General features: G+C 38.7%; 1 protein-coding gene across 1 annotated transcript in view; it reads right to left on the bottom strand.

Annotated features, from left to right (window-relative positions):
* Positions 1–18606, bottom strand: part of LOC306856946 (zinc finger protein GLI2-like) — a 100611-nt gene that overhangs the window by 31577 nt on the left and 50428 nt on the right. Inside the window, exons 3-4 of the mRNA XM_079396520.1 lie at positions 16592–16697; positions 1422–1618 (exon numbers count right to left, since the gene is read on the bottom strand). Of these exons, the coding sequence (XP_079252646.1) occupies positions 1422–1618; positions 16592–16697 (303 nt within the window). The remainder of the gene's footprint in view (positions 1–1421; positions 1619–16591; positions 16698–18606) is intronic.

Here is an 18606-nt window from a genome sequence, read left to right on the forward strand (position 1 = left end):
ATATATTCTGACTTGAAAAACAAACACGCTGTTAAAGTACGAGCCAGCGCTAACGGTTTGCGGCGGGCTGAAAGCGGGTCAGATGCGTCTGGAAAGCGTTCAAGGCCACATCTACCCATCTGCACTCGCTCGGGCTCAAATAGCCCCATTTCTCTTTCTCGTGGCTCTTTTACGTCTTTATCGCTGTCGGGATCTCCTGTGCGCTGCTTATTTAAGTTTAAAGGTGCAAACACATTACGGCTGACAGACTGTGAAGCGTGATTTATATGTCACTCCGTCGGCCTGTAATTGTAATTCAGCTCTGAGGAGAGGCCTGTTGTCGCTTCGGGATGGAATCGGGAAATTCTGCCTCGTATTCATTTCCAGAATGTCCCTCGAAGGGCAAATCGCAGGACGGGAAAGTTTCACGTGTTTGACAATTCACGCCAGTGCATTTGCAAGCGGCCAAACCCAAATATATACACACATACTCAAACAAAACAGCAGCTTTCAAAATTACAATCATTAGAAGTGAAGTTCTGAAATGCTGAATTTGCAAACCCTCGGCTGAGGCTCAAATAACGCCGATCTGCTTCAGCCCAACCACAGGAAAGACTAGTTTGGAGTCAGTAAGATTTTTTTTTAATGTTTTTGAAAGATTTAATGTCTTTTATGCTCACAAAGGTTGCATTGATTTTACAAAAAATACTACAAAATTGTGAAATATTATTAGAATTTCAAATAACTGTTTTCTATGTGAATATGTGTTAAAATATAATTTATTTCTGTGATCAAAGTTAAATTTTTAGGATCATTACTGCAGTCTTCAGTGTCACATGATCCTTCAGAAATCATTCAAGAAACATTTCTGATTATTATCAATGTTGAAAACTGCCCAATATTTTTTGAGGAAACTTTTTTTTTTTAATACATTTTATTTTTCAGGATTCACAGATGAATAGAAAGTTTAAAAGAACAGCATTTATTTGAAATATAATTTTTTGCAACATTATACATGTCTTTACTGTCAATTTTAAACAATTGAATGCATCCTTGCTGAATAAAAATATTAATTTCTTTAATCTTTTTAATTGTAGTGCATACTGCTTTGACTTCAGAAATAATTAGCAAATAAAGAAATATAAATTATAAATTAAGAAAAAAAGTATTCGGATCATTTGTGGATTTTTCCCATTTTTCCAGGAGCATTGCAGGTGGGGTCCAGGAATCCCTGAGAAGATAACGTGGGTGAGACTGATCGCGTTTTTTTTGTCCCTTTTACTACTTCTTCTTTTCCCACGCACGGAAGATAATTCTGCACAGAGCTGCAATTCCAGGTTTTCAAACAGAGATGGCGACAAAGAGGCAAAACTTATGGACTGCAGCTTTAAGAAAAATAATGAAGTGATAAAGTGAGTGCTGTGTGCTGGAGTTTGACTGACCGTCGGCTGGACTCAGTCCTCGCGCCGCGGAGATCATGGACAGCGTGGGGCTCCCGTGCGCCGAGCGAAGGTAATGCTCCACGTGTGGAGAGACGTAAGAGTGCGGCGGGAGGAAGCTGGACTCGCCGGCCGCTCCCGGAGACAGACGGATCAGAGAGATGTCAGAGATCATCGGACTGCCCGCCAAACCTGCAGGACTGGAGAGAAAACACATATTCACCAGAAAATCTCAGTCAGAATGAACTGAAAATCAGCTTCCGAGATTTAAACAACCTGTTCTGAGAGTTAAAGATTGTCGTTTCCCACGCTTTCCTTCTAATGAAAGTCAAAACGCCATAAACGCCTCTTCTCCTCTTTCATAGTGCAAAGAGGTTGTGGGGCTGCATGATTCGAGGAAAAAATTTAACTTTTTTCAGATTTAAATTGCGATTATGATGGTAAATGTGATAAAAATTTATTATTATTATTATTATTTTATAGCCATATTGATATACAATCACAATATTTTGCATTTTAATTTTATTTGCATTCAATTAAATTAAATTTTACACACACAATCATGAATAAATTGCACATTTTAATACTTACTATTATTATTTTTTTATTTTAAGTGGAACACTTCAGACAAAATCTGAGTGCTTTAGAGGATCAGATTTTTCTCCTAAAATTTTAAATTGTAATCACAATTTTTGTGGCAGAACAATGATCACACTTAGATTTTAATGGCAATTAAAACAATTTTATCTGAACAAAAATCACAGTTAGATGATAATAATAATTATTATTATTACTAAATAAAAACAAATTAATAAATATTATATCATTATAATATTTGACTGTAAAATAAAATATAAAAATTATTTATTATTTAAGAAAAATAATATACTACTATTACTACTAATTATAGTTTATAATACAACTTTAAAATTACAATAAAAATATTTGTCTTAATTTCTTAATTTTTAAAAGTTATACTGCTGAACTTTTATTTTGACAGAAAACTTTACAAAGCTTCTCTTTTGTTTATAAATGCTTCTCAATACAATTATGGAAAGATGACTGATGCATGCTCTGCATATGTTTATTTAATTAAACCACTGGTTTTGTGCTTTGATACCTGCGCTAAGCCACATTGTGATTTTGGTTTTATTTGGACAGATGGTGCAGCTGTAGTTGGTGATATTAGCTGGAGAAGCATGAACCTCTGAGATCATTTCTATGCGTTTCATCTACTGTATTCACTCTGCAGATCTTTAAGTGGGTTTGTTTGTTCCTGTCAAACACTTTCATACACGCTGATCACATTATTCAATGTTTGACATGGAGCATCTCTGTTTATGAGAGTTTGCCATAACTAATATTCCTGAGATTTGGAGCTGGAGGTGTGACGGGAAAAACACCAAACTCTTGAACACAATCCAGACCGCTTTCAATCAACGGACACACTTTCATTTGCTCTAATTTCCATCTCTCCTTCAAGGAAACTTCTCGCCGGAGTTCAGGATCATTTCATTTTCAGCTCTTGATGATTTCTGATGATTCCCAGACGGGACAATAAAGCGGTGGGACATTTGTTCTGATGAAAAGTCTCGCTCAAGATTAACCACATGCCAAACGTTTGAGGATGATGACATTAAAAACCATTACTATATATATATATATATATATATATATGTGTGTGTTTTAATGTTTTAATTTTTTATAAAAAAAATTAAGATGTTTACAAATAGTTACAAATAAATAAAATATATAATAATTTGTTTTATTATCCACAAAAACTTTCTTTGTGCTCTTACAATATAATTTTTTAATTTAAGTCATAAATTATATAATAAAATATAATGTATAATAAAAAAGTTTAATATATATAAAAAAACCTAAACATACTTATACTATATATACTTAATACTTGTAATATAATATAAAATAAATTGCTATAATTAATGTTACACTTGAAAAAGTCACATTAATAAAATTAACGTTTCACATTTTGGAAATATTTTAATAGCTATTTTCATTTTATTGTAATTGAAACACTTGAAAATTTTAATTTGGACAAGATTAGATTTTATTAGATCAGATTTTTCTCCTAAAATGTACATTTTATGACATATTTTAATAGCTATTTTTTTCATTTTAAGTAAAACACTTGAAAAAAAAAAAACCTGAATATGCTTGATAACTTGAAAAGTTGAAAAATTACATTCAAGTTTTAAAGGATCTGATTTTTTCTCCTAAAATTCCTTAGAACAGATAAACAAACACAAATGAATCAATAGTTGACTAAATATCACCTTGTTCTCTATGGTGTCTAGAAGAAACAACAGACATATTTCTCTTTCCAATGCATTTTTTTTTTTTTTACATCATCTACGATCATTAAACTTTATTAAATTGCTCCACAGCCAATATCTGATTAGCAAGTTATTGATGTTTTTCCAGCCAGTTTTAATGGTTTCTCTGTGATGCAAGTCTTATTTAAAAACTCTGACCATAATCAAACATCTCCATCTTCTCAAAATAAAGCTGAAAAACTGCAAACAGAGAGCATGTATGTATATCAGACGCATGCATACTTAATACTGGCCTCTCTCACATGCACTGCATGCAAAACATCTGAGTTTCAAACAAAAGACACACAGCCCGGGCGGCGCTTAAATAAGTAATGTAATATTCAGATTTAACACGCTTAGCCTGTGGAGTGATTCTCATTTTCATAGCGAGAACAACAAAGACGGGCGCTGAAACATGGCCTGCTCTGCACAGGGGATTGTGGGACCTCGCGAGCCTCTTTCACACCTCCACCCTCCTGCAGAGAGCCGGGGCTTCAGGCTCCCAGAATGCAGCGGGGCAACGGCGCTGATGGACGATCGGAGCCAGAATCCATTAAACCTCTGAGTCCTGAGGCTCCAAACGCAGCTGGATCTGACGGGCCACTCAGAGCTTCAACCTATATCACTCATTCACCTCATACACGTAGTGTTCACTATATGTGTCCCTAGAGCACAAAACCAGTCATAAGTAGCATGGGTATATTTTAGCCAAAAATACATTGTATGGGTCAAAATTATTGATTTTTCTTTTATGCCAAAAATCATTAGGATATTAAGTACAGATCATGTTCCATGAAGATATTTTGTAAGTTTCTTACTTTAAATATATAAATTTAATTTTTTATTAGTAATATGCATTGCTAAGAACTTCATTTGAACAACTTTAAAGGTGATTTTCTCAATATTTAGATTTTTTTGCTCCCTCAGATTCCAGATTTTCTAATAGTTGTACTCAGACAAATATTGTCCTATCATAACAAACCATACACCGATGGAAAGATGAGTTTTTTTTACAGCTTTCAGATGATGCATAAATCTCAATTTCGAAACATTGACCCTTATGACTGGTTTTGTGGTTCACGGTTACATATGAGTGAATTTGGTCACAAATGTAAGTATTTAGACAGGAGCAAATAGGGCTTACATAGAAGTTAGTTTATTGTAATTTTTTTTATAATTCTGAAAAAATGATATAATGAAAAATATTAAACTTTTTTTCATTTTTTAAATATTATCTAAATACATGTATGTACTACTGTATGTATATTTTCAAACATTCATTTTGCCATCAATTGTAATAATCCAGTGAGATCCAGTCTCATCCAGTCTGTCTGGAATGACATGAAGAAACAGAACAAACTGAGACAGACTAAATCCAGAAGAACTGTGTCTCCAAGACGCTTCAAGAAAGCTATCTGCGAAGCTCTTGAGAAACTCTGCTCAAGTGCACCAAGGACCAAAGCTGCTTTAAACACAAAGGATGATTTCATTTAGTTCATAGAAGTTAATTGATAAAGAAAATCTATTTATGACATTATTCATGACAGCATCCTCATTTTACAGCATTTTTACCCATGGGCCTAAAACTTTTAACAGCACTGTAGCTTTGCAGGAGGTTTCTTGAAGCATTTTAGAGACATTGCCACAGTTCTTCTGGATTTAGTCTGTCTAGTCTAAGGATTTAAATCTACCATAAACCTCAGAATTCAGACAACACTAAATAAAATGTGCACTAAATAAGCAACGGGGAGTGATTTTGGACAGCACTGGACAGCCATCCTTATATTTATGATGTGACACATTCACTTTTTTGGCTGTGATTTGATTAGCACCTTTGCATAAAGACGATAGCAAATACCTGTTATCTTCCTGCCATAACAGCGAGAAAACATAATCACAGCACATAAATACACACTCATACCCTCTATTAATCTGCCATAATATTGTCCTGAGTAATAAAAGCATCACATGAGTGTGTTTGAGTCCCGTCACGAGGCTATTGTTTGTGTGGAGCAGCAGATGGGCAGAGCACCTGTTTCCAGAGCGTGCCAGGCTGTCAGGTGCCCTCGTGCTGGCATTACTGAGCGCTTTAGTGATGGAGACACGCATTCACACGCGCCGCGGGACCCCAGAGCTTCACATACACATGCAATATTCAACATCTCAAACGCTTTCATTCAATGCTGACAATCCTGAGAAACAGAGCACAGAAATCTCACGGGTGTCTCCTCTAGAGATCTCAACAGTGTCTCAAAACCTGCTCCACGACACCAAACTCTGCAAAGTCACTTGATGAAATGATCGCAGCTGCTCTGCATTCATTTTATAGCTCTATACTCTTACTGTGTGACTGTAGGTTGACTCATTTCCATCTGTTCTCATCATATACTACTAAAGTACATCAAAACAATAAAACATTTAAGTAACATTAAATATTTTAAGATCACCCCCCCCCCATTTTTTTACATAGCAAATGCTATATTTAGTTTAAAAATGTTGTAAAATGTATTTAATTAATTAATTAATTATATTATCATTATATGGTATATGTGATAAATGTATGCTAATAAAAATAATATACATAAAACAATTAAATAACTTAAGTTATTATTAAATAAAAAAATTAACTGAATATAAGCACTATATACAGTATATATATATAGAGAGAGAGAGCAAGATAGAGATAGATAGATAGATAGATAGATAGATAGATAGATAGATAGATAGATAGATAGATAGATAGATAGATAGATAGATAGATAGATAAAATATATCTAAATAATAAGAGTAATATACATAAAACATTTAAATAACTTCAGAAATTATTAATAAATTAAATAAATTAATAAAAAAATACATGGCATTTAGAGAAAATCTGTGTAAATATAAATTAAATATAAAATATATAAAATGTGCAAATTTAAAATGGTCTGCGTTTCAGCATATATAAGTATAAGAACAGATAAACACATATACAGTGTCCTCAAAGTATTGGAACAGTAAAGACAAAATTGCTCTGTTGGCTGTGGAGTCAAGACATTTACAAATATGATTAAAAGATGAATATGAGACAAAACTACAGAATGTCACATTTTATTATTGGCCATTTCAACACATACATCACCAGTGGGTGGTGATGGCGCAGTGGATAAGACACATGCCTTTGGTGTGAGAGACCCGGGTTCGAATCCACTGTGAGACATCAACGTGTCCCTGAGCAAGACACTTAACCCCTAGTTGCTCCAGAGGCGTGCGACCTCTGACATATATAGCAATTGTAAGTTGCTTTGGATAAAAGCGTCAGATAAATGTAAATGTTTTACCAAATAAAAAGAACAGCACTTTTAGAGTTCATCCCACTCATTGATGTGAGCATAAGTATTGGGACAGTTGAACATAAGGCAGATATAAAATATTAAAAGCTATTATTTAGTTGCAGATCCCTTGCACACAATCACAGCAGTGAGTCTGTGACCCATAGACATCACCAGACTCTTGCTCTCATCCTTTGAAATACTTTTCCCAGCCTTTAATGCAGCCAATTCCAATTGTTGCTTGTTTTGGGGAGTTTCTGCCTTTACTCTCCTCTTCAGCTGCTGAAATTCATGTTCAATCGGATTTAAATCTGGAGATTGACTTGGGCAATCTAAGACTTTCCATTTCTTTGCCCTTATAAACTCCTTGACTGAACTGGCAGGGTGTTTTGGGTCATTGTCCTGATGCAATATGAAGCACTTCCCAATGAATCAGAAGCCGGCCGTAGCGACTGTTAAAGTATTTAAACTGCTCGGTCGCTGCTCTAAGGTTGGGAAAGCCGATTAGTCACCAGAAGAGATGGACGGCAGCTTGCGTAAGTGTTTTGAATACTTGGTCGCAGTTCTGTTTAAATTATTTACTTGCTGCTAGGAAGGAATAGTTCTTTTCCTACCTATTTCTACTCTGCATTTTCGTTGAGGTTTTTATGTTTGATTGCACTTACTGGTAATTACAATAATTTGCGCCTCAGCTGAGAACGAGCCTGTGTGATTGTGCAGAGTGTTAGTTTCGTCTTGAGCTATTAGCAGTCCTACCATATTGGCTGGGCTGATCAGAAGCTGGCCACAGCTGTTTTCACTCTAGTTTCTTAAACTGTATTTATTTGATGTCAGAGCGCTGAACCTGAAGCGTTCAGCCGTCGTGCTCAGCCTCCTCGTGTGAAGACCAACGAGTGTAAAGACAGACAACTTTTTCCTGCGCGACTTTGACCGAGCAACGACACCGAGCGCACACTTAAGTATCGTTTTTATCTTCCCTCACACTTTCCTATCCTCTATCCTTCCACCTCTATCATGTGTTTCCAAACCATTACGGTTCTCTCTCAACCGCGCTCTAAAAACATACGCAGAAGGTTACGTAACCCTGCTAATATGCGCCCTATCTCTACATCCTCCACTGTACTTTCTTTCTCTGTGGGTCTTTGGAATTGCCAGTCAGCTGTCAACAAAGCCGACTTCATTTCTGCTTTTTCCTTACATTCCACACTCAGCAACCTGGGCTTGACTGAGACCTGGATTCGTCCAGAAGACTCAGCAACCCCAGCTGCTCTCTCTCACAATTTCTCTTTCTCTCACACCCCTAGGCAAGTTGGCCGGGGTGGGGGCACTGGTCTGCTCATTTCTAAAAATGAGACGCAACCTACGCTCCCTTTCCCCCTCCCTTATTTCCTCTGTAGTATCCTCCTCTTTTCCCTCGCCTACCCATTTCTCTTCTCTGGATGTGAATGCAGCTACTGAATGCAGCTCTACCTTAACCTCTTGTCTAGACAACATCTGTCCTCTCTCCTCCAGGCCAGCACAGGCTGCCCCTTCTAACCCCTGGTTCTTCGTGAGAATCAGACCAAACTCAGAGTGGCAGAGAGAAAATGGCGCAAATCAAACGATCCGTCGGACCTGAGTAGGTATCAGTCTTTGCTTTCATCTTTCTCTACTGTAGTCCACACTGCCAAATCCTCACATTTCCACAACAAGATCAACAGCGCTCCAGACATGCGTAATCTCTTCAGAACATTTAATTCTCTCTTCTGTCCCCCTCCTCCACCTCCCACCACTTTGATAACCGCTGACGACTTTATTCTAGTTTTGTCTGTGAAAAAAGTGGCAATCAGTAGCCAGTTCTCAACTCCACAGGACCTCCAATCAACCACACCCACTGCTCTAACTCCCATCTTAGATTAGGAAGTCGTGGCCTAATGGTTAGAGAGCTGGACTTGTAATCCAAAGGTTGCGGGTTCGAGTCTCCGGCCGGCAGGAATTGTAGGTGGGGGGAGTGAATGTCCAGCGCTCTCTCCACCCTCAATACCACGACTGAGGTGCCCTTGAGCAAGGCACCGAACCCCCAACTGCTCCCCGGGCGCCGCAGCATAAAATGGCTACCCACTGCTTCGGGTGTATGTTCACGGTGTGTGTGTGTTCACTGTTGTGTGTGTGCACGTTGGATGGGTTAAATGCAGAGCACGAATTCCGAGTATGGGTCACCATACTTGGCTGAATGTCACTTCACTTCATCTTCTCCTTCTGTCCCCTCACCGAGGCAGAAGTATCCAAACTTCTCCTCTCCAGCCATCCTTCAACATGTCCTCTCGACCCAATCCCCTCACACCTTCTCCAAACAATCTCTCCCACACTCTTACCGGCACTCACACACATCATCAGCAGCACATCTCTCCTCACAGGCATCTTCCCCACAGCATTCAAGCAGGCTCGGGTAACCCCACTGCTCAAAAAACCTACATTAGTTTCTCTTTTAGAAAACTACAGACCTGTCTCTCTCCTTCCATTCGTAGAGAAAACACTCGAACGAGTTGTCTTCAACCAGCTCTCGCGGTTTCTTTCACAGTACAACAAACTGGATGCTAAACAGTCAGGTTTCAGGAGTGGCCATTCAACAGAGACTGCGCTACTCTCAGTCACTGAAGCCCTGCGAATTGCAAAGGCCGATTCCAAATCTTCAGTCCTCATTCTGCTGGATCTTTCTGCTGCTTTTGACACTGTCAATCATCAGATTCTCCTGTCTACCCTCTCATCACTGGGCATCACTGGGATTCCACTTTGCTGGTTTGAATCCTACCTCACCGGTAGATCTTTCAGGGTGGCCTGGGGAGGGGAGGTATCCAAACCACATCAACTGGTCACTGGAGTTCCTCAGGGATCGGTTCTTGGACCCCTTCTCTTCTCCACATACACTACATCGCTGGGTCCCATCATACATGCACATGGCTTCTCCTATCACTGCTACGCCGATGACACGCAGCTCTATCTCTCTTTTCAACCAGATGACCCAATTGTAGCTGCACGGATCTCAGGCTGCCTAGCGAACATCTCTGCATGGATAAAAGAACATCACCTACAGCTCAACCTAGCAAAGACGGAACGTCTTGTCTTCCCTGCCACTCCGACTCTACAGCATGACTTCACGATTCAGTTAGTCTCATCAATAATTACCCCATCAACTTCGGTCAGAAATCTTGGTGTAGTCTTTGATGACCAGCTGACCTTCAAAGAGCACACTGCTCGATCCTGCAGGTTTGCACTACACAACATCAGAAAGATCAGGCCCTTTCTGACAAAGCATGCTGCACAACTTCTTGTCCAGGCCCTTGTCGTTTCTAGACTAGACTACTGCAATGCTCTTCTGGCTGGTCTGCCATCAAAAAATTCAGAATGCAGCGGCACGACTGATCTTCAACAAGCCCAAAGGAGTGCATGTTACACCTCTCTTCATCTCCTTGCACTGCTACCAGTGGCAGCTTGCATCAAGTTCAAGAGACTGATGCTTGCATACAGAACTACCACAGGCTCAGCACCCTCCTACTTCCACTCACTATTACGAACCTACATCCCCTCCAGAAGTCTGAGATCTGCTAGTGAGCGACGCCTTGTGGTACCATCACAGAGAGGCTCAAAATCACTCTCTAGAACATTCTCGTTCACCATTCCTGGCTGGTGGAATAATCTTCCCACCCCTATCCGGAATGCTGGATCCCTGTCATCTTCAAGCAACAACTGAAAACTCATCTCTTTCGGCAGTACTTGACTTCATCCTAAACTCCAAAAAAACAAACAAACAAAAAAAAAACTCACTCTTTCCCTCTATCTTTCTCTCCCTCCCTTACTAGCTTGTACTTATTTGAACAATGACTGAGACGGTGTTACGAGCACTTCCTCTGTCTGATTGCCTCTTCAATATGAATCGCTTTTTGTATTCCCCAATTGTAAGTCGCTTTGGATAAAAGCGTCTGCCAAATGATTAAATGTAAATGAATCTGGTGGTATTGTCTTGAATATTGATAGGCAAGATGGTTTTGTACTCTTCCAAATTCATTCTGCTACTGTCATCATACATTAAGTCATCAGTAAAGTTGAGAGGGCCTGTTCCAGAAGCAGCCATGCATGCCCATGCCATGACACCACCTCCACCATGCTTTACAGATGAGGCTGTATTCTTGGGATCATTTGCAGCTCCCTTTTTTTATCCACATTTTTGCTTTCCCTTCACTTAGATAAAGGTTCATCTTTGTCTCATCGGTCCATAAACACAGTTCCAAAACTCTTCTGGCTCACCTTTGTGCTTTTTTGCAAACTATTTTTGGTGCTGGTCAGAGGTTTGCATCTTGCTGTGTAGCATCTGTAATTCTGTGTCAAAGTCTCCTGAGGACAGTAGATTGTCAGAGCATCACCCCAGCTTTCTGGAAGTTGTTGGTGATTTTACAGACACGTCTTTTAGGATTCATTTTCACAGCTTTTATGATTTGTCTGTCATCAACTACTGTTGTTTTCTCACCTGATCAGGTCGTTGTTGGTGGTTTCCAAACTCTTGATTTCTCCATGCCCTTTGTTTTTGCTAGAGCTCTAATTGACTTCCTCTTTTCTTTTAGCATCCAAGTTGCTTGCTTTTCTCTCAAAGTCAGCTCCCTCATCTTCATCCTGTTTTGTGTGTGTCATCATCGAATGCAAGATTCAGAATACAGAAGTAATGGATATAACTGATACGACACATTCCCTGCTTTTAATATCTGAAGAATTAATGCAACAGGACACAGCTGATCACTTAGAAAGACCTGAGAGGCAACTGCTCCAATACTTATGCTCACATCAGATAGAGGGATGAAACGCTAAAAGCGCTAAAAAACTTCTGAGCTGGTAAAACATCTATGTGTTGAATCACCCAATAATAAAATGTGACATTCTGTAGTTTTGTCTCATATTCATCTTTTAATCATATTTGTAAATGTCTTGACTCCACAGCCAACAGAGCAATTTTGTCTTTACTGTTCCAATACTTTTGGAGGGCACTGTTTATAAAAAAAAAGAAAAAAAAAGAATATATAAATTTCAATGTATATGTCCACAAGTTTGTACAGTATGTAAGAATCTGAAAATTACTGTACACTTATGTACTAGTGGCTGTATCTGTGTGTGTATCTGTGTGTGTGTGTTTGTGTGTGCGGTGCCAGTGATGAATTGCTCTATGACAGGAACTCGTCTCTATCTGGGGGCTGATACTCTGATTTAGATAAATCACATTTCTGCCATAGAGCCACAGCGCGCACTCACACACACACATTCACACACACACACGCACACACACAGTCCCCAAACTCTCACAGAACAAACAATACTTCCTCACATACAAACACAAGCAAAGGACAGCGACCTACATACTAACACTGCTCCAGATGACTGATGCTTCACGTCACACCTCAACAGAGAGAACCTGACACCTGATTTCAGTCTCACACCAGCTGACTGACACCTAAACTACTCAACCACTGTTTATGATGTTTAGAGACGAGAAAATCAGAAATCAGACATAATTAGAGCTGAATGTACAGGTGTGCTCAAGAATATCATGTTTATTTGCTCCTACATGTCTTACAACTTTGAATCTTCTTTAAATTATCTCTCTCCCTATTAAAAAAAACTAATATCTAAAACTATATTACTATTATATATTATATTATAATATTATTCATATAAATTATAGTCCAACTTTAAGTCTACAAGCTGATTGGCAAAAAATAAACCAAAACCTAATATTAAAAACAAATATTATTAATAATAATATTATATGGTAAATGTAATATATCAGTAATATGTATCATTATGTAATTTATATATAATTACATTTACCATATTATTAATATAAAAATCATAGTCCAACTTTAATTTTACAAACTTACAAGTTTACAGTCAATTACAAAAAACTGCAATATTCTAAAAATATATTATTATTATTTATATAATTATATGGTATATATATATATATATATATATATGTCCAAATTTATGTCTACAAGCTTTCAGTCGATTACAGCAGAAAATAGCTTTAACTACACACCCCTTGGTTTGTAAAAAAAAAGAAGAAAAAAAGGTATAAACTATATTTCTGAGTTTCAACAGCATTTAAAACCACTTTCACAGTGTTGCACACTTTCCAGCTGAACTTCCATTGTAAGTACATTACTGTAAACACGTTTCATGCTTGTTTTTACAAACTTAAGGACAATTGAACTAAATCAGAGTACACTAAACCACAGATGCAAAGTATTTTCTCAAACCAAAGACACTTTTTCCCGCAGCGTCAGAGCAGTGGAAGTGTCCTGACGTCTCACCGGAAGCTTTCTGACACTCTCTTGGACGAGAAGCGACGCTGACAAGTGGGAGGTTCGTTGGGTAGAGCCTTCCCTCCGCCTGGGAGAATTCCCACGGCGCTCCTGTCCGATACGCAGATGAATTGCGCTGTCCGTTGTCTTTTGAGCCAGCTCCGGAAAAAAAGGCTACCTTTTCTACCCCTCGCTTTGTCACACGCAGGGGAAAAAATGAAGAACGAAAACAAGATATCCATAGGGGAAGCTTCCTACAGCCGCTCGGCTGACAGCTCTGACAAAATAACCAGCACCCTCATTATTTTATATGCAAACAATGATAAAACGAACTGTATGGAGATGTCATGTCAGACAATCAGCTCGGAGACCCTTGACATGCCGCCCGGCGACTGTAACAAAGTGTCCCGGCTTGCCACGGGCGACACCGCGCTTAATTTGCTGCACAATGTCCCTGTAATTAGATGAATTTGGCTCAGGCAGAGGAAAAGACAGCCAGATCAAGGTCTTGATGAATTAGGGGTCCACTGTCAAGATCAAATCACATTAATCAAGGCGAGCGAGAGTTGAGACAGCTAGTCTCCCCCCAACGCGGCTCTATGCGTGATGAATAGGCTAGCTGCTAGCGGGCCGACCGAATGTATCACCATCAAAATCTGTGAATTTAAATGTAACAACGCTACTTCGAGAATTCTATCGATTTATTCTGCTCTTTTAAGATAAACCTTCCTTCGAGCCTCCGTTTCAAAAAAGACGAGGAGGGAAAAAAAGCTCTGTGGTGTTGTATTTAATGAAAAACAACAAAGTGTAACTTCAATAACTAGTGCGGCCCACTTTATGATCTGTTTCTACAATACAGCCGCCGCCGATCCGCTGGCAAATTCACGTGGGACACTTGAAGCTCTGATGGTCTGGAGGTTAACCTACATTACCGCCGTGGTTCGACACACCTGAACAGGAGGATGCTGGGAGAACCGAAGACTTTCGGGCTGGACGGTTAAGGAAGATCTTTGTTTGGAGAGCCACGACTACACCTTTAGGAAAGAAGAATCTCTGGAATATCTCAACTGTTTCTCCTAGACAGCAATGAGATCAAATGCTGAAGTCGCCTCATTCTCAAATCTGTCTCCTATAGAGTTTCAGAAGAGATCTCAGCAATGTGCTTGGCTTTTTCCATCAAAGTCTGCAATCAAAAGTCAGAGATCTCAATATGAATTCAATAATTTCTCATTAAATTCTCAAATGTGCTCAGCGTTTTCTACCAACATCTGCAATCAAAAGTCAGATATCTCGATATGAACTCAATTATTTCTAATTAAATTCTCAAATGTGCTCAGTGTTATCGACCAAAATCTGCAAATGTCAGAGATCTCAATATGAACTTAATCATTTCTCTCCAAATTCTCAAATGTGCTCAATGTTTTCTACCAAAATCTGCAATCAAAAGTCAGAGATCTTAATATAAACTCAATTAATTCTAATTAAATTATCAAAAATGCTTGGCGTTTTCTACCAAAATCTACAATCAAATTTCAGAGATCTCAATATGAACTAATTTCTCATCAAATACTCAGAAGAACAAATGATCTAAACGGCTATGTACATGCTAATTTCATAGGTTTTTGCATGTAATTTGTCAATTAACTCTCAATGGAGTGTCCTAATTCTCACGTTCCTACCCACTAATCTCACATGTGCCTCTTCTAGAGTTTCAGAAGAGATCTCAACAATGTGCTCAGATTTTTCAAGACACCAGAGTCTGCGTTCAAATTCAGAGATCTCAACATGAACTCAATCATTTCTCATCAAATTCTCCCAAGATCAAATGATCTGAGCTTCTATCAACAAGATAATTTTATAGGATTGAGTGCATCATTTCAATCAATGCTTGTCTCTTTAAGAAATTTGTGGAGAAACAACTGAGACAAAATTTAAACTTGAACAAAACAAAACTATAAATACAATGAAGAGTCCTGATTCTCACATTTCTCCTTTGCCCTCTCACGTCTCAGAAGATACTAGTTTCAGAAGATATCTCAGTCAGAGATCTCAATATGAGCTCAATAATTTCTCATGAAATTCTCAAATGAGCACAGCATTTTGTACCAAAGTCTATTTATAAGTCAGAGATCTCAATATGAGCTCAAACATTTCTCATCAGATTCTCCCAAGGTTCTATCAACATGCTAATTTTATAGGATTGTGCATATAATGTGGGAAGTCGTGGCCTAATGGTTAGAGAGTCAGACTCGTAATCCAAAGGTTGTGGGTTCGAGTCTCGGGCCGGCAGGGATTGTAGGTGGGGGGTCAATACCACGACTGAGGTGCCCTTGAGCAAGGCACCGAACCCCCAACTGCTGCCCGGGCGCCGCAGCATAAATGCTGCCCACTGCTCCGGGTGTGTGTTCACGGTGTGTGTGTGTTCACTGCTGTGTGTGTGCACTTTGGATGGGATAAATGCAGAGCACGAATTCTGAGTATGGGTCACCATACTTGGCCGTAGGTCACTTTCACTGTCACACTGTCACTATAATTTATATGAATGGTGAAACATCTAAGACAAAATTGACACTTAAAGCTAAACAGTGTCCTGGGATATGAAAGAGCAAACTGTAATAAAAAAAATGCATAATCATTGCATAAAGCTTTCCTCTAAGATAACTTTCTGAAGTACACACCAAACATTAAGACACGAGAGTCCCACACAAAAACTTAGGAACTAAGTAAGTTGCACTGGAAAGAGTATCTACTCAATGCCTTAAAAGTAAGTCAAAGGATTAAACGAGACCAAGATGAGAGAAGAAAAGTTTATATTCTCCTCTCCAGATGTTTGATCCAGTGAACTGCACAAATCTCTTTCCTGGATTTGAGATTTACCCGGCCTTGGGTTTTGCATCTGGCACAGAAACAAGGGAAGAGTTTATATGTTTTCTAAACGGTTAAACCAAGAACCAAATGACGTAGCTCAGTTTTCGTTTTAAATCTGGATGTCCATTTCAGTCGTATGCTTTTTATGAAGCATCAAAAGCATGCGCCGGTCATTTCGGGATCACCTGATTACACCGCATGTTCCATGTCTGTGTGTATTCTGACCGCAGGGATAAACAAAGCAGACGCTTTATTTGCGAGCGCATAGTTTATTTATATTCACAAACGCTGAGAACCAGAGCCAGAAACGGATAGGGCTGCAGGCTCACCCGTGCAGAGCGTGGAGCACATGGGGTTCGTAGTGGTATCTCCCCTCGTGGTGACGCACGTCGATGGGGATCGGAGAATGGAAAGTCGGGAAGATGTGATGAGGGCCTGCAAGAGAGAAACAGAGAGAGAGAGAGTTGAGAAAAAGCCAAGACTTTCAAAAAAGATATTTCAAAGGCAACGGCGCTACAATAAAGTAACATGAATTTCAGAGCGCGCTGAGCAGTTTCGTGTAAAATATTGGCACTATCACACAAGAGTGGAGGAATAAATAAATAATCAAAGTATCCTAAGAAATCCTACATCCCCAACATAAAAGATATCCAACTGGGCTTTTGACAAAGACCTGCAGCTAGACGCTCTTTGAACTCATACAGATGATGGACGTTGTGAAGGAAAAAAACATCTGGGACGCAAACTGGGGCTGGCAGCGCAGGGAGAGAATATTCCTCGGCCCCGCATCGTTGCCTCATGCTGGGTCATGCCAACCAGAGCATCTCCCTACTGATCCGAGCGCGTCCCCGATGCTTTACTGGCACCGAAACGAGTCCAAAACGAAGGTGCCAGGGCGACGTGAAATCAGAGGAGGTCAGGCCTTTGAAATCAAACCTCGAACTAACGAGGGAGAGTTTTTTTGACTAAAAGCTGTTGCCTGTTGCCTCAGCGTTTTACAGTCTGCCGTATATGTTGGCTGGCATTTCTTTTCATCATGACTCCTTTGGCTGGATCATTTTATTTGAGCCCGAAGAGAATCAGAATCAGCACTTTGCTGTAATAAAAGCCTCCGTTGGCTCGGGACGTCCCGTTAAAGGCCAACAGAGCTTCATTAGCAGTTATGATAATGGGAAACCACATTTGACGGTTTCTTTGCCATATGCAAAGAGCTGTTTGCAGTGGTAAAGTCTTAACTAGCTTTCCCTTCTAATTAGTCTTTTGCTCCTGGAGCTCCTTCAATCTTTTCATGCCCTGCGAAAATAAACGGATAAAAAAGAAACGGGTCGAAATCAAAGCAGATTTAAGAGCTTTCCTGTTCTCTAGGTTTTCACATTTTCTATTAAAAAAGAAAAAAAGAAACAGCTCTGTTGCTAACAGAGCTGGGTAGTAACTGATTACATGTAATTTTGATTACGCAATCAGATTACATTTTATAAGGCTCATAATCAGATTACAGCTACTTTTTATGGATTACATATTATTTACACAATACCAGTAAATGATTCAGAATTTATTGATTCCCACTTATTCTTCTTTTTTCAATTTTCCTTTCTAAAATTCTTACTGTGTGTCATGCCATTTAGCTTTGACTACATTCACAACATATAATTGTCATGTAAATAAATTTGCAAACCATGCTTCTGAATTGGTGACCCCCCCCCCCCCCCCCCCCCACACACACCTTTTGAGCAATCAGACCATGCATGAAACAAATAAATATGCAATTTACTAAACACTGCTGATGAATGGTTTAATGCATTTAATGATGTTGATATCAAAAAATGGAATTTATGTGACCCTGGACCACAAAACCAATCATAATGGGAAATTTTTCAAAATTGATATTTATATATCATCTGAAAGCTGAATGAATAATCTCTAGGATAGGACAATATTTGTCTGAGATACAACTATTTGAAAATATGGAATCTGAGGGAGCAAAAAAATCAAAATATTGAGAAAATCTCCTTTAAAGTTGTTCAAATGAAGTTCTTAACAATGCATACTACTAATCAAAAATGCCGTTTTAATATATTTACCGTAGGAAATTTACTAAATATCTTTATGGAATATGATCTGTATCTAATATCCTAATGATTTTGGGCATAATTGAAAAATCAATAATTTTGACCCATACAATGCTACAAATATACACTGCCCTCCAAAAGTTTGGAAATGCCCTAGAAAAGTGGGAGTTTGGACAATATTTTCATGAATCCTTTTTAATTTGTGATAATTTTGCACTGATAAGGGACAACACAAACTACGAAAACATATTTTATTACATAAACAGTTTATACAT

The sequence above is a fragment of the Barbus barbus genome (genome assembly GCF_936440315.1).
Source record: "Barbus barbus genome assembly, chromosome: 37".
Classification (NCBI taxonomy): Eukaryota; Metazoa; Chordata; class Actinopteri; order Cypriniformes; family Cyprinidae; genus Barbus; species Barbus barbus.